The sequence below is a fragment of the Leptodactylus fuscus genome, chromosome 4 (genome assembly GCF_031893055.1).
Source record: "Leptodactylus fuscus isolate aLepFus1 chromosome 4, aLepFus1.hap2, whole genome shotgun sequence".
Lineage (NCBI taxonomy): Eukaryota > Metazoa > Chordata > Amphibia > Anura > Leptodactylidae > Leptodactylus > Leptodactylus fuscus.
The window spans coordinates 199,501,850-199,529,672 of record NC_134268.1 but is presented as its reverse complement, the minus strand read 5'-3'; the positions used below and the strand labels follow the sequence as shown (position 1 = coordinate 199,529,672).

General features: G+C 42.6%; 1 protein-coding gene across 1 annotated transcript in view; it reads right to left on the bottom strand.

Moving 5' to 3' along the window:
- NRP1 (neuropilin 1) overlaps nucleotides 1-27,823 on the bottom strand; it is a 153,436-nt gene that overhangs the window by 9,087 nt on the left and 116,526 nt on the right. Inside the window, exons 8-13 of the mRNA XM_075271602.1 lie at nucleotides 24,755-24,910; nucleotides 22,372-22,516; nucleotides 20,213-20,547; nucleotides 17,816-17,960; nucleotides 16,437-16,541; nucleotides 8,000-8,056 (exon numbers count right to left, since the gene is read on the bottom strand). Coding sequence (XP_075127703.1) covers nucleotides 8,000-8,056; nucleotides 16,437-16,541; nucleotides 17,816-17,960; nucleotides 20,213-20,547; nucleotides 22,372-22,516; nucleotides 24,755-24,910 — 943 coding nt within the window. The remainder of the gene's footprint in view (nucleotides 1-7,999; nucleotides 8,057-16,436; nucleotides 16,542-17,815; nucleotides 17,961-20,212; nucleotides 20,548-22,371; nucleotides 22,517-24,754; nucleotides 24,911-27,823) is intronic.

Below are 27,823 nucleotides of genomic sequence, written 5' to 3'. Positions count from 1 at the left end.
TAGGGAAAAAAATCTGTATATCTTGCATTTAATTGATTTAAATAACTACTCGCTCTGGGCTTAGGAGTCCTGGGGGTTGTCAATCACTGAATAGGACCGCCCACTGGACTCTTAGGCATTAAATGAAAAAAAAAATAACAAGTTACTTTGACTCTTTTATCACTAAGCTATATATCAAATGACTCGGCTCCTCTTGCTCTATAACATGGTACCTACAGATCAGATACCAGCGCTTAAACTTCAGTGTATCTAACCCCTTCTGATCATGGATCTTCAAGCATTGCTCTGATTCCTGAATGATTAGTCCACGCCTGGAAATTGTATAGCAAATATAAATTACTATAAAATAATACAGCGCAAAGGGATATTCCATCCAGTTTGTATTATTTATTTTATTAATTTGTATTATTTATTTAATTTAATTTAATTATTTGTATTTTCTTTCTGTTTTCTGATACATTTTCGTTATCTATTGTAGACTATTAGGGTCTAAGAACACATAGGAGTAGAGGTAAGAGTCCATACAAGTGTACACTAACTGTATACATGTTTTACGGAAGACGGAAAAAATTGATAAAAAAACTAAATAAAACAGAAATGTGCCCACGGACTGAGATGATCCATTGCAATTACATAGCAAAGACCACTAGATGTCACTGTGCATCAGGCTTCCCCATTGTCAAAGGCACAATGCCAAAACGGTCTTTGGCGTACAGCAAGGGAGCTGGTATTAGATGACATTATGAGATCCTATAAAATTGTGTGTATTCTCTTCCAAGCTTCCCAACAGCTTTAAACAATGCAATATCTTTTCTTTTCTTCCTAAAGGTTTAGGAAGATGAATAGAAGGATGTGTGCGACAGATAAAGCTAATCTTGTTTATGTTTTTGACTTCTGCTGCCCGCTGCAAAAATCATGTCTGCAACATCCTCTCTACTCCCTGGCTGCTGCTTTTTTACCCAAGGAAGGAAACCCGCTTCGAAGAACAAAAAAAATTATTCTTCCAGGAATGTTGTCGTTGTTCACAACAAAGTCAAATAAGGTCTCAGAAATCCGACTTCCTTCCCCGGCGAGCGCATATTTTGCCCATGATCTAATTGTCTTAATTTTTTGTATTTTGGACGCCATATCCTCAAAAACAGCCTTTCCATTTACCCTTCTCCTTTACCATCTGCTGCCAAACAATGCAATGCTCTGCAGAGGAGACTCCCTCAACAATGGTTCACACGTCTGGTGCCTGGAGGGTTACATGTGCGAAGGACGCTTCCTCCGAGGATTTGTGTGTTTGTGCTGACGAGGAAAAACACACACCCTATATAGGAATAAATAAATGCACCGCAATACTAGGTTTCAAGAGTCGGGAGTAAATATGAGAGCGTTAACCCTAGGATAACCAGGAACCAGGGGCCTAACTTGAGTGGGTGCACAGGGTGCAGTTGCAGGAGCCTTAGGGCGTCAGTATTGAGATTGGAGCTTCCATCTGACCCATAAACCAAGGAGACCACACTAAGGTGGATTAAACTCCTTAGCACCCGTCACCATCACTATCAAGAATTCACTGTAGGGATGAGGTAGGGGGCCCCAGACTAAAGATTGCACCGGGGCCCATAAGACTTTAGTTATCCCACTGCCAGGAACTACTCAACTGCTATACTCCTATTGGCACCTGTAAGTGCCAGCTTAGGGAGCGTTCACACTACCGTCGGTGTCCGACATGTAGTGTCCGCTCCTAGTGTCCGCTCAAAATCTGTCACGGACACTAGGAGCGGACACTAGATGTGTCCGTGACACCTGTCATTCACTTGAATGGGCATCGGGTGCCTTCTTTTGCACTCCGTGCCCGTCCTTCCCTGTCCGCAAGAAAAGATGTCCGACTTCTCAAGCGGACAGAGGAACCCTGCATTCAGATGGAATTTTTTGTGACTAACACGTCAGAATAGCCTTAAGAAAGGCTATTCTTCTCCTACTTTTAGATGTCTTCTCTGCGCCGCCGTTCCATAGAAATCCCAGTTTTTGCCGGTATGCAAATGAGTTCTCTCGCAGCACTGGGGGTGGGCCCCAGCGCTCAAACAGCACTGGGCCCGTCCCGAATGCTGTCAGAGCACCTTCCAGTGACGCCTCCATCTTCTTACACAGCTTACACAGTAAGTAAGCGGCCATTTTCTTGTGACCTGTGGGCATGCGCAGTTGGCTCTGCTCAAGGCCTACAAGTTTCTCCGCCTGTGCCGGAAGAAGACATAGGAAGAGGACATTCCTGAAGAAGATGGAGGCGTCGCTGGAGAGTTCTCTCGCAGCATTGGGGATGCCCCCAGTGCTGTTTGAGTGCTGGGGCCCACCCCCAGTGCTGCGAGAGAACTCATTTACCTACCAGCGAAAATCGGGATTTCTACTGAACGGCGGTGCGGAGAAGACATCTAAAGGTAGGAAACGAATAGCTATTCCGACGTGTTAGGCACAAAAAATTCCATCTGAATGATAGGATCCCTTTAATAAATATCTATGATTTGGTCAGCGTCCGGCAAAGCTACGGAGGCCCGGAGGATATTTTCTACCTCTTTGTAGCTGTTTCTGGCGTAACTTCGGTCATGTCAGTCCCTATGTTCATCCCCATGGTGTTGTCTCCATTCCTGATTTTCCGATATCTCAGAGATCAGGTGGATGGGACGTCCGCGCGTCTAGCGGCATCTTATGACCGTGCCCAGGTTATTACACCCGAGCCGCTCACGGGGGGAATCCAAATAGGTTTTCTTTTGATGCTGTTGTGTGTAATAGCCCTGAAATCATGAATGAAGCTGCATAGTAATAATGGGTTTTTGCTTTGAGACAGCGGAATAAGTGCTAGCGGAGGGCTGTGGTTTCCGTGGTAACAGCACATCTGGTGCACTCGAAATAATTTGTTAGAGATAGTCCCTATCCATACCTATCTGTAAGGTTCACATTGTCAATGGGATGATGGGATTATAGCATGGCAATAGATGCTGCTAGGTACCTATGACAATATATAGCCTATAATGATGTTATACACCAGCCATATACATTATTATTACTGTCCTGATCCCTGCACACTGTTCACATTTAGTGAATTCGGGGCTCTTGCTAGACCCCTTTGAATTAATTTTTCCGGAATTATGATATTGATCTCCATTTTCACTTTTCAGATGAGTGATATCACGTCCATTAGTCAAGTTGCTGCTCAGTCCCATCCAAATGAATGAGACTGAGCTGCAATGCCAAATACAACCACTATTTTATGTAGGGTAAGTAGTGAAGAGGCCACGGCGCTCAATATCATAGTCTAAGAAAACCCCTTTAATTTATGACCAGGGGTGTAACTACTGGGGTAGCAGCGGTAGCGGCCATCACAGGGCCCGGGACACTAGGGGGCCCGATGGCAGCCGCTAACGCAACATATTTTTATTTTTTTTAATAGGCCGTTACGGGCTGCAGTAACTCCAGCCGGTAACAGGCCCTATTTACTTACAGATCCTGGCTCCTGCTCACGGCCGCCAGCGCTTCCCCTTCCGTGGAGGCTGTGAGCAGTAACCAGGATCAGTAAGTAAGGCTGCGGGTCCGCTACCCCCACAAATACCACTATTATTATACTCGTGGATCTTTTCAGACCCCTGAGTATAATCATCGGAGGGGTAGGAGAGGTGAAGGAATGTAAGAACACTGTTACTTACCTCTCCTGGCTCCGGAAGGCTTCAGGCCTACTTGGTGACGTCTCAGACGTCACGTGGGCCGGGCTTGCATCCTTATGCGTCGGGGGAGGGGGGCTTGGGGTCATGTCAAATGTTTGCCTTGGGGCCCCGCCATTCAAAGTTACGCCACTGTCTATGACAAACATTTGTAAAGTGCAGGGAGTGTCGTGGAGTATGGGAGTTAGTGGCCGCCATACAGGAGTGCCCAGAGGAAACCCGCACAAACATGGGAACAAACTCCACACTGATGTTGTTCTTGGTCAAATTCAAACCCAGGACTCCAAAAGATTCATACCCAGGACCCCAAGGTAGCATGGCAACTCTACTATATCTGTAGCTACAACTATATTAAAGAAACATCCCATTTTGTAAGGCTAGTGCCAAAACTGAGACTATTTGGAGATAAGGTTACAGTTACCCAAGTGCTGAGATCGATGTCTCGTGACTGCTGACAGCTGCACAAGGCGAAGAGTAAAATATTATCTAGAAATGTAAATTTGGCGACTGAGCGGTTTAAGTAGATGGGATGAGGTCTCCCTCTTATCATGCGTCTCCTACTGATAATAATTTGTAGATTCCAGCGACTCATAATAAGGAAATAACAGCTGCAGGGAAGACTCTGCTCCTCGGACGTGTTGCTAGAACATATGCTTACTTGTAATTTTCCTTTAATTTGAATGAGAGGAGCAGATAATGTTGCTTTACCACTGAATGTATGGCGGCGATAGTGGAGGCAATGTTTTAATCATGGCGTATATTGTCTGTTAGGAAAAACACATTATTGGAGCGTATGCAATCATCTGGCTATTTACTCAGATTGTCTGGACGGCGAAAGAGAAAATGCTGCTGAATAAGAAAACGTGGATGTGACTCAGGATTCAGCAATCTGCTGCGGCTAAAACCGCCATGTGTCCATCATATGCTGTCTCCATACATATTAGATGAATGGAGTCCAAACCTGACAATTATGGTGGGATCAACTGACCATCTAATGTATATGGGGGCCTCAAACTTTAAAATCAGCCCTCGCTACATCCCCATTTTGGCAAAGTGGTGTGGGTGGTGCAAAAATGGCAGTTGCAACAATTCATGTCGCACCTTCTACACTACCCTCAATGGCTGGCCTGACAGGTGATATTGAGGGTAGGAAGGATTGGGCACGTTGACAGGCAATATCCAACTCCCTTACTCCAACTTTACTCCCCTCTCCCCATTGAGAATACATGCATGCTGAGTCCAGGATAAATTTTTCGGGAAGCCTAGAACGCTATCATGATGTACTTCCTCTTACATATATGTTTTTTGACCGTGTGTACGTTCCTTGTTTGTCACAGAATGCCGTGCCATTTTGGTACCCAGTGGAGGTCTAGGGGGAGCAGTTGTGTGGCCATATAAGTTCCCTTCTCTCCTACAACCCTGGACCCCCTCTTCTATTGCGGAGGGAAATGCAACTTAGATTGAGGGCTCTATGGTGGACACTAGCAACTGAGGGCTCTATGGTGGACACTGGCGATTGATGGCTTTATGGTGGACACTGGCAATTGATGCCTTTATGGTGAACACTGGCAATTAATGGCTCTGTGGTGGACACTGGGGATTGATGGCTCTATGGTGGACATTGGCGATTGATGGCTCTATAGTGGACACTGGTGATTGATGGCTTTATGGCGGACACTGGCAATTGATGGGTCTAAGGTGGACACTGGAGATTGAGGGCTCTATGGTGGTCACTGGGGATTGATGGTTCTATGGTGTCAATGGCAATTCATGGCTCTATGGTGGCCACTGGCGATTGATGGCTCTATGATGGCCACTGGCGATTGATGGCCCTATGGTGGACACTATCGATTGATAGCTCTTTGGTGGACATTAGCGATTAATGGCTCTATGGTGGACACTGGTATGAAAGCCCCGGTAGTAGCCAGGAACAAGACATATCCCAAGGTACCCTCTGTCTGCTATGGGTGGGGACCTAGTTTTTGGTTGCCTTTCTCCTTCAATCGACAGCACCCCATCATGTTTTTTGTACATGGATGATAAAAAAACTCCCAAAAAACAGGGGTAGAATTGCGATGAATGGCATTTGCAACGCCAGTCGTTGTATTCTCTGCATTGATAACGGGGACATCTCATTTATGAAGAGGTGCATGTCTCCTCATAAATCCGGTGCACCCTCTGCCCTTGCACTAAAATCTAAAGCAATCGCAAATTTTGGTGCAATAACCTGATTTGCATGAAAAACTGAGATTTTGTTATGTCTTGTGGCTAGAAAACGAACATAGAAGGCATGCTACCATTGCTCCAGGTCCATCATACAGACCCTATAGGGACTTTTTAGGGGAAAAGAGAATCCTACCATCCATTGACAGTGACTTTGGGCATCTTTATCCATATGGAAGAGTTAAGCAGGCGATGAAGCAATAACAGTCTGACAGTGAATTACAGGTGGTTCAGATACTTAACATTTACATGGCAGCGATTATCTTGGAAAAGGTCCCTATTATTTTTCCAGCAGAGTAAACTATTGATCCTCAGCCACATCTCTGTCATCTAATTTAATGAAGTTTGCAAATATAAAGGAGAAGTTTTGTAAAGGCCTTGTTAAATCCGCCGCTAGTAATTGTGGCTGCTTAGTATTCACACAAACATGGCACATTCCTCTGCTCACCATGGAGAATCTGCACGCCGAGAAAAGGACAAAATATATTTATGGAACAAACAGGAACAGATGCTGAGTCGCTTTACCGAGCGGGAGAAAAAGCCAGAGGTCTGTGGTTCTCTCCTCCTCAGCGTGGGGCGCTCAGCTTGGAAAATAAAATATTATATCCCTAAGTGGAAAGAAATGCCTACTAAAGACGCACGAACCGCCAAGTAAAAATAGTAAAAATTATCGTGAATGGTATCTTAGCCATAGGAGCCCCACAGTCACATAGGAATACATTAGTGGCCCTATCACATTGAGGCTCAAAAGTTATACCTAGCGGAAGGGACGGAGGGACGGATTAGTCAACTTGTTCCACAACATGAACGTGACCTAACAGTCTGTGGTGGTCATCGTCTACTTGTGACTTCCAACTACAACTCCCAGCATACCCTCTAAGCTTGAGGCTTTGTACAGTTTTATTGATGTGAAAACCATATAACTTTTCTCGTTCAATTGTTCGTCCATTTGTGACCGCAGGTTTCCCTGCATTGTCTTGACAGGATCCGATACCATTCTTGGCACTAATACACGTCTCCTTCCTGTATGGAGCTGTAGTATGGGGGCGTCTGCCTGTGGTTGGCACTAGTCTTAGATTAATAATATGGGACAGATTTTTTATTATGAACTTGGACTTGCCATGTATACGGTATATTCCATAGTAATGTACAAAGTGTTAAAGGGATTGTCCATCAAATGTTCATTCATGCTCAGGAGATTTGTGCAGGTCTGACACCCTAGACCTCCATTGATCAGTTGTGTAAAGAGGCTATGCATCTCATACAGGAACTGTGACCCCTTCACTGTTTAGCAGTGTGCAATGTAATTACAGCCCAGTCCCATAGAAGTGAATGGGACGGAACTGTAATGACACCGGATGGCCACTATGTAATATATGGTGTGCTATGTAAACAGTAAAGAGGTCACAGCACTTTTATAAAAACTCCTGGTTGACAGGCTTCCTCAGTGTCAAAACCCCTTTGATCTCTTACTGTTGTCTCATCGTGAGGATAGGTCATGAAAAGTTAGTTGGAGAAACCTTTTAATGAATGTATATATTTAGAAAAGTAGGATAAAACTGAACACCCCTTTATAGGACATCACTCTTACCTACATGACCCTGAATGGGTCATCATGTCCATTAAGGGTGCATGCAGACTACGTAACGCCGGGCGTGTATGAGAGCCGTACACGCCGGCATTACGGCAGACTGCCGAACACTTCCCATTCACTTCAATGGGAGCGCTCGTAACAGCGGCGTTTACGAGCGCTCCCATTGAAGTGAATGGGAAGTGTTCGGCAGCCCTGCTGTAACGCCGGCGTGTACGGCTCTCATACACGCCCGGCGTTACGTAGTGTGCATGCACCCTAACACTGTATTGGGTAGCCCAAGCAACCCAACTGGACCCTATATAACACGCACCCATAGGAATGAATGGACGCATTCCGTTTCGAATAGTACTCGCTCATCTCTCACCCTAATGTTGCATAAAGGACAACCAAGATGAGTTGTTCTACGACAAGGGAGTGGGTGCCATGCCAAGGGTCCATGCCCTATCTACAGTATGTCTTCAATGCAATAACAAGTATCTGTTACCTGACTTTGTGATGTCTTCTGTTGTTGGCGTCTCCGTACTCTGAATTGTAGTTCCAGCTACAACAAATAAAGGAATACATTACCGATATTAGTTACAATTTGCAATAGACACTGATTCCAATAAAACATGACAGCTAAAAAGTCGAGTCTGTAATAATAATGCTAATACATTGTACATCAGTCACATAAATAGAGCGTTAATGTTGTGCAGATGATACTAATGCTCTATATATCAAACTTATCATCATTACGTATTCACAGATGGAAGAGGATGGGGGTGCGAGTCCGGTGATTGGCGTACATTAACTCTCTTTTAGTTTTAATATGTTGAGTGCATGGGTAATAGGAGAACAGTAAATGTTGTGATGTCAGTCATCATTGTTGTCAAGGAAAAATTGCTTGTTAGGTAATTGGCGAAAACCAGACGTTTCCTGCACGAGGCTAACAGTCTAGCCACGAATTACGGAGGAGTATAATGTATATGTAGCATAAGCTTTATATACTTGTCTTGTTTAGAGAGCCCATTTTTATATACTTTGGCCCATATTTACCAAGGGGTTTGGGCCAGGAAAGTGCCCCAAAATGCGCCTCAGCTTCTGCACCCCGCTCGCCACTTTTTTACAAACTGACGTGAGTTATACCATCCCTGGTGGCGTAGGTTTGTGACTAGGTACATCTACCAGAGCCTCTTAGTAAGTATCGAGTCTCTGGCAGGGAATGAAGTAGGAACTGACGTAAGGATCTCCAGTGGTAATAAACTCCCCCATCTGAGTTAAGAAAGGGGGCGACTCAAGACACTCAACCATTACAAAGAGCCTTCTACCTATGGAGGACCCAGCAATTCCATAAACAACCTGTTGATTTCAGTAGGAATCATATACTGCTTCACTTGACCTGTGGGGGCACTGTAGCAGAATTTGAACACTTGCTGTTAGGCCCATTAGTCCTGTGTGCATTAGTCCTTCCTTGCAATAACTTTTTGCATTATCATTGAAAAGTCAAAACTTTATTGTAGATGTCCAAATAAAAATATACACGGGAGGAGGCACGCTCAGTGAGGAAGAGCCAAGTTTTTTCTACTTTTCAATGCTATTGGGACTTTTTTCACTTAGAGCACCACCCTTATATAGTGTTTTTCATTACCCCCATCTAGGCTATGTCTCATCTAAGTAGTGCCATCTTGCCCCATATATGCTACATTACTTTTAGCATTACTCCTGTACTATGATATAGCTGCATTATTACCGTGTATAGATATCGTAATGCCAGTAAAGTAACGTCATTATGTTTTTTTCCTTTCATTGTGTGGATCACTATGTGCATTGATTCACTACTGTGACATCACTATGTAGATTATCCATGTACTGTGACATCACTGTGTGTATTATCCCTGTACTGTGACATCACTGTGTGTATTATCCCTGTACTGTGACATCACTGTGTGTATTATCTCTGTACTGTGACATCACTGTGTGTATTATCCCTGTACTGTGACATCACTGTGTGTATTATCCCTGTACTGTGACATCACTGTGTGTATTATCTCTGTACTGTGACATCACTGTGTGTATTATCCCTGTACTGTGACATCACTGTGTGTATTATCTCTGTACTGTGACATCACTGTGTGTATTACCTCTGTACTGTGACATCACTGTGTGTATTATCCCTGTACTGTGACATCACTGTGTATATTATCTCTGTACTGTGACATCACTGTGTGTATTATCCCTGTACTGTGACATCACTGTGTGTATTATCCCTGTACTGTGACATCACTGTGTGTATTATCTCTGTACTGTGACATCACTGTGTGTATTATCTGTGTACTGTGACATCACTGTGTGTATTATCCCTGTACTGTGACATCACTGTGTGTATTATCCCTGTACTGTGACATCACTGTGTGTATTATCCCTGTACTGTGACATCACTGTGTGTATTATCTCTGTACTGTGACATCACTGTGTGTATTATCCCTGTACTGTGACATCACTGTGTGTATTATCTCTGTACTGTGACATCACTGTGTGTATTATCCCTGTACTGTGACATCACTGTGTGTATTATCCCTGTACTGTGACATCACTGTGTGTATTATCCCTGTACTGTGACATCACTGTGTATATTATCTCTGTACTGTGACATCACTGTGTGTATTATCCCTGTACTGTGACATCACTGTGTGTATTATCTCTGTACTGTGACATCACTGTGTGTATTATCCCTGTACTGTGACATCACTGTGTGTATTATCTCTGTACTGTGACATCACTGTGTGTATTATCTCTGTACTGTGACATCACTATGTAGATTATCCATGTACTGTGACATCACTGTGTGTATTATCTCTGTACTGTGACATCACTGTGTGTATTATCCCTGTACTGTGACATCACTGTGTGTATTATCTCTGTACTGTGACATCACTGTGTGTATTATCCTGTACTGTGACATCACTGTGTGTATTATCCCTGTACTGTGACATCACTGTGTGTATTATCTCTGTACTGTGACATCACTATGTAGATTATCCATGTACTGTGACATCACTGTGTGTATTATCTCTGTACTGTGACATCACTGTGTGTATTATCCCTGTACTGTGACATCACTGTGTGTATTATCCCTGTACTGTGACATCACTGTGTATATTATCTCTGTACTGTGACATCACTGTGTGTATTATCCCTGTACTGTGACATCACTGTGTGTATTATCTCTGTACTGTGACATCACTGTGTGTATTATCTCTGTACTGTGACATCACTGTGTGTATTATCTCTGTACTGTGACATCACTGTGTGTATTATCCCTGTACTGTGACATCACTGTGTGTATTATCCCTGTACTGTGACATCACTGTGTGTATTATCCCTGTACTGTGACATCACTGTGTGTATTATCCCTGTACTGTGACATCACTGTGTGTATTATCCCTGTACTGTGACATCACTGTGTGTATTATCTCTGTACTGTGACATCACTGTGTGTATTATCCGTGTACTGTGACATCACTTTGTGTATTATCCCTGTACTGTGACATCACTGTGTGTATTATCCATGTAAAGTGACATCACTGTGTGTATTATCCCTGTACTGTGACATCACTGTGTATATTATCTCTGTACTGTGACATCACTGTGTGTATTATCCCTGTACTGTGACATCACTGTGTGTATTATCTCTGTACTGTGACATCACTGTGTGTATTATCCCTGTACTGTGACATCACTGTGTGTATTATCTCTGTACTGTGACATCACTGTGTGTATTATCTATGTACTGTGACATCACTGTGTGTATTATCTCTGTACTGTGACATCACTGTGTGTATTATCCCTGTACTGTGACATCACTGTGTGTATTATCCCTGTACTGTGACATCACTGTGTGTATTATCCCTGTACTGTGACATCACTGTGTGTATTATCTCTGTACTGTGACATCACTGTGTGTATTATCCCTGTACTGTGACATCACTGTGTGTATTATCCATGTACTGTGACATCACTGTGTGTATTATCCCTGTACTGTAACATCACTGTGTATATTATCTCTGTACTGTGACATCACTGTGTGTATTATCCCTGTACTGTGACATCACTGTGTGTATTATCTCTGTACTGTGACATCACTGTGTGTATTATCCCTGTACTGTGACATCACTGTGTGTATTATCTCTGTACTGTGACATCACTGTGTGTATTATCTCTGTACTGTGACATCACTGTGTGTATTATCCCTGTACTGTGACATCACTGTGTGTATTATCCCTGTACTGTGACATCACTGTGTGTATTATCCCTGTACTGTGACATCACTGTGTGTATTATCTCTGTACTGTGACATCACTGTGTGTATTATCTGTGTACTGTGACATCACTGTGTGTATTATCCCTGTACTGTGACATCACTGTGTGTATTATCCATGTACTGTGACATCACTGTGTGTATTATCCCTGTACTGTGACATCACTGTCTGTATTATCCCTGTACTGTGACATCACTGTGTGTATTATCTCTGTACTGTGACATCACTGTGTGTATTATCTCTGTACTGTGACATCACTGTGTGTATTATCCGTGTACTGTGACATCACTTTGTGTATTATCCCTGTACTGTGACATCACTGTGTGTATTATCCATGTACTGTGACATCACTGTGTATATTATTTCTATACATAAGAAAGACCAAAATAATCAAATGCTTCTATGCCCTGAACTTGTTGCTGAAGGTGGTCACGGCAGGGCGGGATCCTATTACAAGTTTTGCTGTGGGGCTTTGTTGTTACATGTTAAGCCCAATTTGCAATTAGCTCAATTTTCACTTCTGACCCCCAGAGCAGATCTTAGAGATCCCGGCTACAGATACGTCCTACGTCTGTATTTGTCTGCATAGAGATCCATACATGCCTACTCTATAAATGAATACATCTATAGATAAGGTCCGCCACGTTCTCCGGTTAAGGACCTCATTTTAAATCATTACCTAGAGATCATTCCAAAGTTTGGACATGTTAAAGAAAAAATAAAACTCCAATATTGATAATATCACAAGGGATTTAACTAGTCCGACAATTGTCCCATAGACCCGTAATGACCTCCTGGCGATATCAAAGGGTCTAGGTTTACTGTAATATACTTTGATGTGGAGCAAAGCTGGCATCGATTAATGCGAGATTCACACTCGAGGTGCTGGTAACAATTACCGGGGCTTGTGCCGTCCATATGTTTTTTATCCATTTTATAACCCCAGTGAACTAAATTATCCCAAATGATGTATGTCTGACTATCGTGTTACCTATGAATGACAGCTTGTGCGACTTGTTGAAAATATTAACAGGTGTAATAGATCTCGGAGCAATCTGGGCAATTATTGGATTATTGGTTTTACAACAGGTCTGGGAAACTCCAATATCCTGCGCCATTGTCCACTTTTCCGTGCGAGATAATGAACTTTCAGGGCGGGAGAGTAAAAGGGTTTTTAATGGGGTGGTAATTATTGCACAAAAAAAAAAGCAAAAACATCCAATCTGGTAATACCATGTCCAGATATAACAAGGAACATGTGGCTAATCTTTGCAGTCTTCAATGGTTTATATTACACTTGGCGGGGTTTATATTCCGACAAGTTTGTGCAGTTTTCGGATGGGATTTCTCAACAATGAAAATGTAAATTACCAATGAGTGAAATTCTACACCGCGCTATTGTTGACGTGTTGCCTAACACCAATCCTAAAAAAAAAACCAACTGCGTTATAAATTCTGGGCTTAGTTTAATGAAATACTCAGGATCGGATAATTAAACTTGTCCCGGGGTCTACTTAGAATCCCCCCACCCCGAATATTCAACAATTAGAACTTGTAAAAGTTATAGAAACCACAGAGCAGGTGATGTGTTAATAACACATAAAGTTTTATGACGTGAAGCCAAAAGGGTCTGTAGAGATTAATGAATTTCTAGCTTTTAACCCCATCATAAGTAATTAATTTTGATTTAGTTTTTGAGTCATGTGACTGATTGGCTTGGAGAAAGCATGTTTTTTATTATTGGGGCCAGTTTTATAGCTTAGTGTTATAATTAGAGATGAGCGAGTAGTATTCGATTGAGTAGGTATTCGATTGAATACTACGGTATTCGAAATACTCGGACTCGATCGAGTACCACTCGCTATTCGAATGGAAAAGTTCGATGCAGAACCAGCATTGATTGGCCGAATGCTATACATTGCCAATCAACGCTGGTTCTTCTCCTACCTTTAGAAGTCTTCTCCGTGCAGCTTCCCCGCGGCATCTTCCAGCTCTTCATTCACTCTGTCAGGCATCGGGCCTGGGCATGACTGCGCATGTCTGTTTGTAGTGCGGTCATGCGTAGTCGGCTCTGCCCAGGCCCGATGCCTGGCAGAGTGAATTCAGAGCCGGAAGATGCCGCAGGGACGCTGCACGGAGAAGACTTCTCGGAGGATCCAGCCCGACCCTCACTCGTGGACTTGGTAAGTATAATTTGATCGAACGTTGCCTACCCCTGAAACGAGCATTTTCCCCCCATAGACTATAATAGGGTTCGATATTCGATTCGAGTAGTCGAATATTGAGGGGCTACTTGAAACGAATATCGAACCTCGAACATTTTACTGTTTGCTCATCTCTAGTCATAATCTGATGAGGCTAATGGCCCTGCCCTGCTGCACTACGCAAAAACATCATTATCAAGCATTGTGGCAATTAAAAAGTCAAAAACTGACGAATCGCAACTTTTTTTTACACCACAAATGTCATGTAGGGCCATAATAAATACGTCAATAGTTCCAGAACTTTGTCTACCATTGTTTTGTTAGGGTTCATGAAGATGCCGAACCCTGATGTCATATACAGTGCCTACAAGTAGTATTCAACCCCCTGCAGATTTAGCAGGTTTACACATTCGGAATTAACTTGTTATTGTGACATCTGGACTGTAGATCAGCCTGGAAGTGTGAAATGCTCTGCAGCAAAAAAGAATGTTATTTCTTTGTTTATTTTTTTTTTTTAAATTGTGAAAAGTTTATTCAGAGGGTCATTTATTATTCAACCCCTCAAACCACCAGAATTCTGTTTGGTTCCCCTAAAGTATTAAGAAGTAGTTCAGGCACAAAGAACAATGAGCTTCACATGTTTGGATTAATTCTCTCTTTTTCCAGCCTTTTCTGACTATTTAAGACCCTCCCCAAACTTGTGAACAGCACTCATACATGGTCAACATGGGAAAGACAAAGGAGCATTCCAAGGCCATCAGAGACAAGATCGTGGAGGGTCACAAGGCTGGCAAGGGGTACAAAACCCTTTCCAAGGAGTTGGGCCTACCTGTCTCCACTGTTGGGAGCATCATCCGGAAGTGGAAGGCTTATGGAACTACTGTTAGCCTTCCACGGCCTGGACAGCCTTTGAAAGTTTCCTCCCGTGCCGAGGCCAGGCTTGTCCGAAGAGTCAAGGCTAACCCAAGGACAACAAGGAAGGAGCTCCGGGAAGATCTCATGGCAGTGGGGACATTGGTTTCAGTCAATACCATAAGTAATGTACTCCACCGCAATGGTCTCCGTTCCAGACGAGCCCGTAAGGTACCTTTACTTTCAAAGCGTCATGTCAAGGCTCGTCTACAGTTTGCTCATGATCACTTGGAGGACTCTGAGACAGACTGGTTCAAGGTTCTCTGGTCTGATGAGACCAAGATCGAGATCTTTGGTGCCAACCACACACGTGACGTTTGGAGACTGGATGGCACTGCATACGACCCCAAGAATACCATCCCTACAGTCAAGCATGGTGGTGGCAGCATCATGTATTGGGGCTGCTTCTCAGCCAAGGGGCCTGGCCATCTGGTCCACATCCATGGGAAGATGGATAGCACGGCCTACCTGGAGATTTTGGCCAAGAAACTCCACTCCTCCATCAAGGATCTTAAGATGGGTCGTCATTTCATCTTCCAACAAGACAACGACCCAAAGCACACAGCCAAGAAAACCAAGGCCTGGTTCAAAAGGGAAAAAATCACGGTGTTGCAGTGGCCTAGTCAGTCTCCTGACCTTAACCCAATTGAAAACTTGTGGAAGGAGCTCAAGATTAAAGTCCACATGAGACACCCAAAGAACCTAGATAACTTGGAGAAGATCTGCATGGAGGAGTGGGCCAAGATAACTCCAGAGACCTGTGCCGGCCTGATCAGGTCTTATAAAAGACGATTATTAGCTGTAATTGCAAACAAGGGTTATTCCACAAAATATTAAACCTAGGGGTTGAATAATAATTGACCCACACTTTTATGTTTAAAATTTATTACAATTTAACTGAGCAACATAACTTTTTGGTTTGTAAGATTTATGCATCTGTTAATAAATCCTGCTCTTGTTTGAAGTTTGAAGGCTCTAACTTATTTGTATCTTATCAAACCTGCTAAATCGGCAGGGGGTTGAATACTACTTGTAGGCACTGTAAGTGATGTGCATGTGCTGTTAAAACTTCCATACTCATGAGCTGCGGGCTAATGCTGTCTATTTACCGATAATTGACAGATTTCTCCCTATGTACAGTATAGGGAGGGAGAAAGCTCTCAGGCGGCAGCTGGAGGGCAGGAAGGGACTGCTGCTCATAGTAACAATGTGTCACAGTTCTACTGTTTCACGAACCCACGACTAGGGTTGAGCGATTGGGATCGGGAAAGATCGGATACCGATCGGCGATCAAGCAAATTTCACGTTTGGGATCGGCTGGAAAATGATCGGAAATTGGATTTTAAAATCGATCCTGCAATCACAAGATCGGCTCAACCCCAAAAATGACTGATCCAATGACCCCCAAAACACATACTACATGGTTCTTACCACTGGTCTAGAGGTAACTGTTACATCAATGTCACATTCTAGCAAAATCCCAATAGTCCCAGTACAGTTACTTTACCTGAGAGCCTGTAGTCTTCACTGGTTCCACTATGGCAGGGTATCTGGTCATCATCACAGTCATCTTCAGCACTAATCTTGGGTGTGGTGGGAATAATGGTCGGTGCTGAAAAACAGTGGTCAAAACTTTATATACAAAGTGGAATTTCCAGTTTTAGATGAATAAATCGTGAAATACATGAAAAAGATTTTTATCTTATGTTAGATAATACCCATATCTAGCCTTACACACAGAAGTCTATGGAGAGTGGAAGAAGCTGTTGTCAACTAATAATTGATTTAGTCTGTACAGTAGTAGAGTATTATCTTTTTGGATATAATAGAGTGACAAGACCAAAGCTTAATCACTGGAGTAGTGTTTTTTTTTTCCAGCAGCTTCCTCTTCCCCTTTCCATAGACCTCTATGTTACAAGTAACTCAACCTGATAAATGGAGAAAGAAGCATTTTTCTTTAATAAGCTATATTGTAACATTTCTTATAGTCACTTGTACGATTCACTCATGAAAATTGTTTTATAACTGGAGGCTCTTTAACGCAAAGTATAAAGTTGCAGAACTTCTCATTTCCAAAGCAATTACATTTTTTTATTCAATTGAAAGCAGAAAACTCTGTAAAGATAATTCCATTTTTCTAAGCCCGTATTTGTAATTTTTTTTTTTTCAGTAAGTTAAGCGATTTCTAAAAGTTTCGCTCATCTTCAGAAATGACCTAATACTGTGTGATGGAATGTAATCAGGTTTTTCTGTATCTCCTCTGAGCTCGCGAGTTCCCACAAGAGATACTACTAGACGGCCAGAGTCTGTCTTTCTTTGTAGTGATAAGACATAGTGATGCCCTCTAGCTCTGAATACTTAATGGGGCTGAGATCTAATCCAATTCCAATGCATCTGATCCAAAAAGCGCGCACTGCGGTCATGAGAAAATATTCCGTGGTTACATTTGACTGATGTACAATGAACATACATAATTCCTCCTTCCCAAATATGCAATAAGAATCAGTTTTAGGGACCTCGACCTTCGTCATCCCAATACTATGCCATAGTTGACGTTGATTCATTAACCAATTAAGAGCAAGACACAATATGGTCGTTTGCTTGGATAAATGCTAGGCCCCTAACAATATACATTAGCCGGTGATGACAGATGCAAATGACCATAATGGGCCATCTACAGGATATGGAAGGAGGACATTGTGTGTAACATTAATGTTCCTTCTATTAAGGACTGTAAATCCAAAGAGATTGGCCACAGGATAGATTATCAATGAGGGACACAAAAGCATTAGCGATAATGTAACTGGGCTCCAAGTACAATAAATATATATGTCAGACGGAAGTAAGGGAGTGTGTGCATATATTATGCATGTAGTAGTTGGTTACCTTCAACTTCACAACCCAACAGTTCCATGCGTAGTCCGAGACCTAAAATCGATGCTCTTTCGGGAATGATACGGATGAATCTGGTCGGTATGGGTGCAAAGGTGCGTAATTCTGGAGTGTCGTAGTTTGTATTGCCTTCGAATGTCTACAAATACAATAGGAAAGTATATGAGCTGTATTCTTGTCAATCCATAAGCCACAAACCGGCTCTTGGAATTGTCCCATGGAATGCTTCCTGGTAAGGCTGAGCCCCCATATATTCTAACCATTTCCAGTTTTCTGATCTAAACCTAGAAAAAGATGGCGGCCAGATATGTCATAATTAGAGATGAGCGAGTAGTACTCGATCGAGTAGGTATTCGATCGAATACTATGGTATTCGAAATACTCGTACTCGATCGAGTACTACTCGCTATTCGAATGGAAAAGTTTGATGCAGAACCAGCATTGATTGGCCGAATGCTATACAGTCGGCCAATCAACGCTGGTTCTTCTCCTACCTTTAGAAGTCTTCTCCGTGCAGCTTCCCCGCGGCGTCTTCCGGCTCTGAATTCACTCTGCCAGGCATCGGGCCTAGGCAGAGCCGACTGTGCATGTCCGCTTGTAGTGTGAGCATGCACAGTCGGCTCTGCCCAGGCCCGATGCCTGACAGAGTGAATTCAGAGCCGGAAGACGCCGCGGGGACGCTGCAAGGAGAAGACTTCTCGGAGGATCCAGCCTGACCCTCACTCGTGGACTTGGTAAGTATAATTTGATCAAATGTTGCCTACCCCTGAAACGAGCATTTCCCCCCCCCCATAGACTATAATAGGGTTCGATATTCGATTTGAGTAGTCGGATATTGAGGGGCTACTTGAAACGAATATCGAACCTCGAACATTTTACTGTTCGCTCATCTCTAGTCATAATCAGACACCAATGGTGACTGAGGGTCCATATAGGGCTCATTGGGTTTCCGTCATGGCTTCTTCCATTCTAGTGAAGGCTGCAACAATTTTGACAAATTTTGCAACAAGAGCAATGTCAACCTAGATGTCAACCTAGTCTAATACCTACGAATGTCATTGTAATTGCCCTCGATTCTCAGTTCTGAATTATACACCTAATGTAAAAATGCCATATTGATTGACGTTTATCCAATGCATTAAGGAAGACAACCTGTCAGGTATCTGCTCAATCCTGCTGTCGGAGTGCCCTAGGCGACTGCCTACCTAAATGTGTCTACGGTATTCGTGTAGGCTATCAAAAGTTATGGAAGCTTTAGCCGCATCATGGAATATATTACAGATAATCACCTTGTTCAGAGTTGTACCAATTGACTGTGGCAGCTGAGTAATAAGATCCACTTCAAGCAATTTGTCATCTAATCAAAGGATGTTTGAGTGAAAGTTACTCTATTATTTGCATGCAAGACTAACCCGGTCCCGACTTTAAAAATGTAAACATGTCAAATTTCATTCTTGTAATTCGACTCAAGTTAAGACTCATCCTTGAGATTTTCTAAAATTCTCTTTTATTAAGAAGGGTCTTTGAATATTGCACATAAATAATGCCGCACGTTTAAAGGACGCCATCTAGTTATATGAATATTTGATATAGATGAAAGCGTTACATAGAAAGCCATGCTGTATTTGACTGGTAATTTTTTTTCTTTGATTTCCCCCTTATATCGTTCCAAGCCTTTGGTGTTAAGAAGACTTGGAGATGAGCTGTCAGATATCTCAAGATGAGCGGGGCAAGGTCCAATTTGGAAAAAACACTATTGTGTTACTCAAAGTATCAAAACACATTTTTCGGTTATCTCAAAGTAACGCAAACATTTTTGGTGGTCTCACCCCTCTCGTCTCACGATATCTCAAGCCATGAGGACAGGTAAGAAATTAAGAAACAAAATATCTAGGCTCTTACTCCAGAATGTAGAGTAGAATTGCAAAATTTACAAAATTTTGTTCAACGAATAGGGACCACAAGCTGTTTAGCTACTATCATGTTCCATCGAACTTGGTGATAAATTTAGAAACTGGTCAGATCTACCAAGTTCTAACCAACACCAGAACGTCATTCCCAAATGTGGAGTGGAATTACAAAATTTACAAAATTTAGGGATCACAAGCTGTTCAGCTTCTATCATGTTCCATCGAACTTGATGATAAGTCTACAAAGTGGTCAGATCTACCAAGTCCTATCCGACACCAGAACTACATTCCCAAATGTTGAGTAGAATTGCAAAATTTACAAAATTTTGACCAATAAATGCTAAACACAAACTGTCTGGCTGATGTCAAGTTCTAGTGAACTTCATAGATCCACCAGGTGGTTGGATTTTCCAAGTTCTAACCAACACCAAAACTACATATGGGAATGAACTAAATCTTTGATCTGGACTTTTTTCCTTACCTTAGCTTTGTTCTTTCTTGAGTCCATGATGTGTTCCCAGTCTTCCCCATTATTGCTATATCCAATTTTGAACTTTCTCATGAATACTTTATTCTCTCTATGTTTCCCGCCCTGAATGATAATTCCACGCACAGTCTTCTCCTCTCCGAGATCAATCTGCAGCCATTCGTTTGTATAAATATGATCGGTTGGGGGTGGGAGTGCCCAGCCATTGTGACTGGTTAACAGACGGACATGCTCCGGGAACCACTTACGATCAATCCCATTGGAGGCTGTAATTTGGGAATCAGTTATAAGTCCTGAGACCATTCCTAACATTCCAGAACATGGATAATCTACAAGATAAAAAATAATGAAATATTATTTCAACAGCAGCAAAAAATTCTGTAGAGTTATCTCAAAAACATTATCTCTGTGTTGAGATGGGTTTTTGACATATTGGAATCTACAATCTAATCTCCTTCCATTCCACATGTTGGTTGGTTCCAATCTTGATCCATGTATGGTGGTCAACCAGGAGGAAGTGAATCTGCTTTGTTGGATTTTTTTTTTTACCCCTCTTCCAAGGTAAGCAGCACTAGAAATGTCTGGCACTTTCGGTCCATCCAATTGTCGATAGATATGACAAACCCTATATTAGGAAGTCACTAATTATACAATGGGGCTTAATTATAGCGGTCAAGAAGTGGCACCAAGCAATGGTCTAGAGGGGGCTTTATCTAAAAGGAAAGCAGTACCAGAAATGGGTCCAACAACTGCACCATGTGTGAACATAACCTACCCATAAGAGTACAGTGAGCTAAACCCATTGATTTTGGTGGGCTTGGCCATCTACCTCATAAAAATCCCAACTCACCCCTTAACAGATGATCTAGGGGGAAATAGGGTTGGACAGGAGATAAGCCAAGAACACACACTGTTGGCAGAGTGCTATTGAAGGGGTGTGACCAGATTAAAGAGGATTTCCTGGTCTTATATATCGATGACCTATTAGGTTAGGTCACCAATATGTGATAAGTGGTGGTCCAATCCTGGGACTCCAACTCCTGGTTGAATTGACTGCATTCGTCGGGTGAGTGCTACGACCTATATACTAAATATAAAGCACAGCGCTGTGCACTTAGTAGTGGCTGTGGTTGGTACTGCAGCTCATCTCCATTCACTTCAATGGGACTGAGATCGATGATCATGTTGTCATCAGCAATTGATCTGTCCCGGAACTCTACCCTGTCAATGACCAATCAAAAGGTCTAAAGACAGAGTCTAATATATTAGGGCATCAAATGGGCTTATGTGGTATCCCCTACTCCTAGACTTATTTTGATATCTTTCTATACCAAAGCTATACTTAGAATTTTGGAATACAGTCTCCCTTCGCTATCCTACTAGATATTCCTCTCGGAAATGTAGATGTTCGGCGTGACAAGATATTATAAATGTTTTTGTGTTTTGCTTCAGCTGCAGTAAAGGGAGCAAAAACTCCAAACATTTTCTTAGTGTGGTATATGCATGACATACTAAATGAAGCCACACAGCTGTGCTCAGGTGTTTATATCACATTAAATGGATACCTGGGGACTAGAGGCGGTGGGAGTCGGGCGCAATCAACTCCTAATTGCACACACAGGGGCCTCGCGAACATCAGCAATGCAGTTCACTTGGTGCTAAATTGGCTTGCTAACCCAAAACAATAATGTTGCATGTATTGTGTGCGAATACGTAATTGTATCAATTAATAACCAAGGTGCAGCCTCAACAACGAGGAAGCCAAACTGTATATAAAGTTACCTTATAAGTTACGGCTCGGAGCGAAATCATTACAAAGGAATTAGAGGACGACGGTGCCAAAGGGCACGAAGAACAATGTAATGTCAGGTCAAAAGCCCCATAATTGTACAGGTGAAGGAGCCTTTAAGGGCCTATTATTTCTCCCATAAAGACTTTTATTATGTGGTTATTACAAGTCAACTTATTACAGTTTACTCCACCGAGTATTGTTGAACCGTACAACATATGCAATGAACTCTATAATTATATATATTTCCTTAATTTGCATTCCAGTAGAAGTCAATGTAAGGTTTGCGCCCCTATTGTGGTCATTGAATTCCATAGGAAAGCCAGTCACATAAAAGTTGAAATATGTTATTCACTCTACTTACCTGAAATTTTACAGCCGTAGACTTCAAATCTTAGCGAAATTCCAGTTTCCCAAGTGACCGGGCGGATTTTAACAAACCGAGTGAGGACAGGCTTGGGGAACGCGCTGTAGACTACATCAATTGGGTTGATGTTTCCTGCAAATACCTGTAGGATATAAGGACCATAGTTTAGAATCGGTCGAATTTATAGAAGACTCCAATAAAAACGACTCTTTCCATCTTCTATTCATCGCTTCTGCTTATACGTTGCGTCTGTGCTTGTTGTAGGGACAAGTCATCTAGAATTCTTCTCTATCTCGCTCATATGTTTAGTACTTTACGAATCATCTTTCAGAAAACTAAAATCAGTTAACTTCCCTATTGTAAAAATGACAGGCCTTTTTAGTTGTTGTGTTATGGGAAACCCCAAATCAGGACCCAAGAAACCCAAAGGGAAAAACTGGATTGTGCAATGATGTAGGCACAGATAGTACTGCCTACTAGTCTCCTCCTATAAGTTCTGTAAGGACAGGTAGTATCCCTGTTTCTCCAGGCAACATATGCAGGCCCAGATAGTAGTGTCTCCTTGATACTCCTGGAAATTATACAGGCACAGATAGTAATGCCTCCTTATCTCTCCCTGAAAATTATATAGGCACAGATAGTAGTGTCTCCTTGTCTCTCCCTGGAAATCATATAGGCAAAGATAGTAATTAGAGATGAGCGAGTAGTGTTCGATCGAGTAGGTGTTCGATCGAATACTACGGTATTCGAAATACTCGTACTTGATCGAACACTACTAGCTGTTCGAAGTTTAAGGTTCGATGCAGAACCAGCGTTGATTGGCAGAATGCTATACATTCTGCCAATCAAGGCTGGTTCTTCTCTTACCTTTTGAAGTCTTCTCCGTGCAGCGTCCCCGTGGCGTCTTCCGGCTGGAATTCATTCTGCCTAGGCATCCGGCCTAGGCAGAGCCGACTGCGCATGCGTGGGCATGCCCTCGCATGCACAGTCGGCTCTACTCAGGCGTCAGGCCGGGCAGAGCTGACCGCGCATGCGCAGTCGGCTCTGCTTAGGCCCCGATGCCTAGGCAGAGTGAATTCCAGCCGGAAGACGCCGCGGGGGCGCTGCGCCGGGAGAAGACTTCAAGGAGAATCCAGCCTGACCGTCACTCGTGGACTTGGTAAGTATAATGTTATCGAATTTTGCGTACCCCTGAAACGAGCATTTTCCCCATAGACTATAATGGGGTTCGAAATCCGTTCCAACAGTCGAACAGTGTGCGGCTGTTCGAATTGGATTTTGAACCTCGAACATTTTAGTGTTCGTCTGTCTCTAATGTTTCCTTGTCTCTTCCTTAAAATGAAATAGGCACAGGTAGTAATGCTTTCTTGTCTCTCCCTGGAAATGATATAGGCACAGATAGTAATGCCTCCTTGCTTCTAAATGATATAGACACAGATAGTAATGCCTCCTTGCTTCTCCTATAAATGATATAGGCACAGATAGTAATGCCTCCTTGCTTCTATAAATGATATAGGCACAGATAGTAATGCCTCCTTGCTTCTCCTATAAATGATATAGGCACAGATAGTAATGTTTTCTTGTCTCCCCCTGGAAATTATATAAGCACAGATAGTAATGTCTCATTGTTTCACTTGATATAGGCACACTTGATATTGATTTCACAATGATATAGGCACAGATAGTAGTACCCCCTTGTTATTTAAGTAAATGACAGACACAGCTTCTGTCATTCATTCATTCATGAAATGGCTGATACCAGCGGACAATAGCTTGCACAGAGAGAATCCAGAATATATTTTAATTTCAATGATGAATTACAATAAAATACGGTATTCGATAAAAAGTAACATAAGTGGATCAGCGTGCCTGTACATAAATCTTGTTTTGCTATTGCTTCAGTTTATTTTGCAATATGGCGTTAAATAAATTCGTCTCCCTCCTAAGGGCCATTCGTTTTATTTTCGCCATTAACAGAAGTGAGCGACGGCCTAAAATAACAATTTACCACAAATCATGTTTTATGTATTTCGACTGCTCTTTATAAACATTCCCATATAAATCCGTCTCGGGATGGATGTGTGTGCAGTTGCTTTTCTTGGTCTTTCTTCATCAGCGCAGGGGCCCTTTGTGTTTTTATAGTCCCCGTATCTTGCGCTCCATATACGAGTCTCTTAAGTCCTTTTAAATTGCACAGACCTATTTGGGGAACTATAGACCTGGCGAGCGACGGGAGAGGTATTAAACAGAAATGGGGCCTACCCCTAATAATGGCTTTCATGGTATTTTAATATTAGTATGATCTTTTATTATAAATTCTTACTAGTTGCTATGATTTTTAATTTACGGGCTGCAAAAAAATTGGACCTTTGACTCTTACCAGATGTTTATTTCCATCTTTAAGGGTAATCCAGTCCTCTCCATTGGAGCTAATATCGACTTTATACGACTTCACGTAATACTTTTTCTTGGTTTCCTTTGATACGGCTCCCTGGATTCCTATTCCAGAAACAAATCGGAGCAGTCCAAGGTCTACCTGTAAAGTGAAAGCAGAGAGAATGTTATTTTATTAGTTATAGGCCGGGATCTTCACGTAATGAATGGCTGGAATTGAATAGAAATATAACAAGGTTCACTTGAGTTACAAAAGTCTACATCGACTCATGGGCTTGTCTGCTTTGGACCATGACTTTTTATTAGAAATTTTATCCAAAAATCATTGTTGGTCACAGCCTATATGTAACAGCGCCACTACAGGTGCAACTAAGTATTGCGGCCCATTGAAATCAATGGGTTACCAATAGAGATGAGCGAACAGTAAAATGTTCGAGGTTCGATATTCGTTTCGAGTAGCCCCTCAATATTCGACTACTCGAATCGAATATCGAACCCTATTATAGTCTATGGGGGGAAAATGCTTGTTTCAGGGGTAGGCAACATTCGATCAAATTATATTTACCAAGTCCACGAGTGAGGGTCGGGCTGGATCCTCCGAGAAGTCTTCTCCGTGCAGCGTCCCCGCGGAATCTTCCGGCTCGTCATTCACTCTGCCAGGCATCGGGCCTGGGCAGAGCCCGCACTACAAGCGGACATGCACAGTCGGCTCTACCCAGGCCCGATGCCTGGCAGAGTGAATAAAGAGCCAGAAGACGCCGCGGGGAAGCTGCACGGAGAAGACTTCTAAAGGTAGGAGAAGAACCAGCGTTGATTGGCCGACTGTATAGCATTCGGCCAATCAATGCTGGTTCTGCATCGAACTTTTCCATTCGAATAGTGAGTGGTACTCGATCGAGTACGAGTATTTCGAATACTGTAATATTCGATCGAATACCTACTCGATCGAGTACTACTCGCTCATCTCTAGTTACCAATAAAAATACAGACAGGTTGGGTCCTCCAGAGGAAGTTTCCTTCTTCAGAGTCACTTTATACCTTAAAGGACTGATGGATGTTTCTTTTAGGACCAATATGGAACAGACCTGAATTTTTCCAAGGCCGAGGGTTGCAAAATTAACACTGAATACAATATATTTCTTGTTCTGCATGACCTGAAAGATCATATCTACTTCTAAAGCTAGCTGTACACCTTCAATAGTTCTTGGCTGGACACTTGTTTGGCCAACAGCAATGACTTCACTATCATACACTGTCTACCTATAAGTATTTGGACACCAATGCAAATGAAGATATCTGCGGTCATGATGTACGTCACGCCTTAAATAGGAAACAGCATTGGGATTAGTCGCATACAAGATGCCACGCAGTACAGAGTTGTCCGATTTCGAGAAAGGGGTAATTGTGGGGTACCACGGAAATGGTCGATCCTTAAGGGACATGGCAAGCGAACTGAATTACCCAAAATCAACAGTGACCTATGTGAGTACAAAGTGGAAGGTGAACAGTGATTGTTGGAATGTGCCCCGAGTCGGCAGAGCCCCGAAACTGGGAGATAGAGAGCGACGAGTGCTGGCCAGAGAAACCGCACCCAACCGATGGCTCCCATACACCGGGAGTATCACCAGGCATCCGGGAGTATTGTGTCGCTCAATCCCATCCGTAAGGAAGCATCTGCTGGGGTCTACCAACTATTGGATAGGAAGAAATGTTGTTTTTCTATTCTACCACAGGGGTCCAAATACTTATTGGTAGACCGTGTAATCAAGCTTGGCCAAGGGTGCATGTGCTCTCAGTTGAGATAGGGGATTACATTGTTGTCAGACACCTCTAGTGGCTTATCTGCTATAAGGACAAAGGATGGAGCATGTATAATTCAACATATGACCCTTAAAAGCATTAGTTGTTGGTAGAACATTCATTCATCTAACAGGTATTCCTTCTAAATCCTGCAAACACATTCACACTTGGCTTGTCTTAACATGCATGTGCAAGGACTGAAAAATAAACTGCTGCAAGATCCACTGATGGTGACATACAGTATATCTCCAAGAACCAAAGGATTAGGCATGTTGCAATCCAGTTGCCCGATTCTACCATCAAGAAGACCCCATATGGTGGATTTGGTCAGAAGATTCAACATGCCCAACCCTTCATATATCCCCTGCCTGCCCATATGAAGCTGAATTTGTAAAATAGTAAAAGTTGCCAGAGGGTTCCATACTGTGTTTTGCTCCCTCTATGTAACATTCTTTTAATCCATATTGAGCTTGTTATTAAGTCTCCGTTGAGGCTTATGAAGAGACAGATTGATTCCACAAGTGCTCACTTCACAAGCAAACATACCCTGCCCCCCCCCCCCCCCCGCACTGCTATATATAGCAAGCAGACATGTTATTTATTGCCATGTGAGTAAATGCAATAATAACCCATATTGTAGATTACACACTCCTTGTGCTACCTAGCATGATGCTTAGATCTGCATATGCTAATGTATGCTCTAGCAGGAGCTCCTGGTGTCTCAGCGTCAGCACATGGGTTAATATACCGCCACATACACAACGCGTTTCCGTTTTTATTAGGATGGAAATGACTGGGTTTGCAGAAAGCTCATATACCCGCTCTGCATCTGAAAATGTAAACCTTCTCGTCTCGAGTGATTTTAGAGTGGTCTTAGGAGCTCATGTCCCATCCTGTGCTCTTACCGGTCTGAAGAGCCCTTTAAATCTGGTGATCTCTCCGCTGCGTCTCTTCATGTTTTCTGCAGTAATTAAATTACGGCAACTAAAAATATAAGCTTTACCAACAGGCTGGTATACGGAGATTGTGTTGTGTCTGCTGCTAACTTTACAGGTACCTGCGGAATTCTTTCGTGCCAGGAACAAGGGCAGACACAAAGAATTATGGCCCCCTTGTTTCTCAATATCAGAGTCTAGAGCGTACCCTCACAATCCACCAATATCATTAGCTATTACAGGGAATGTGTCACCAGAAAATGACCTATGTTTTTAAGTTAAACATAATTTTTTAAATTTTTTACTATAGCCTGTAATTT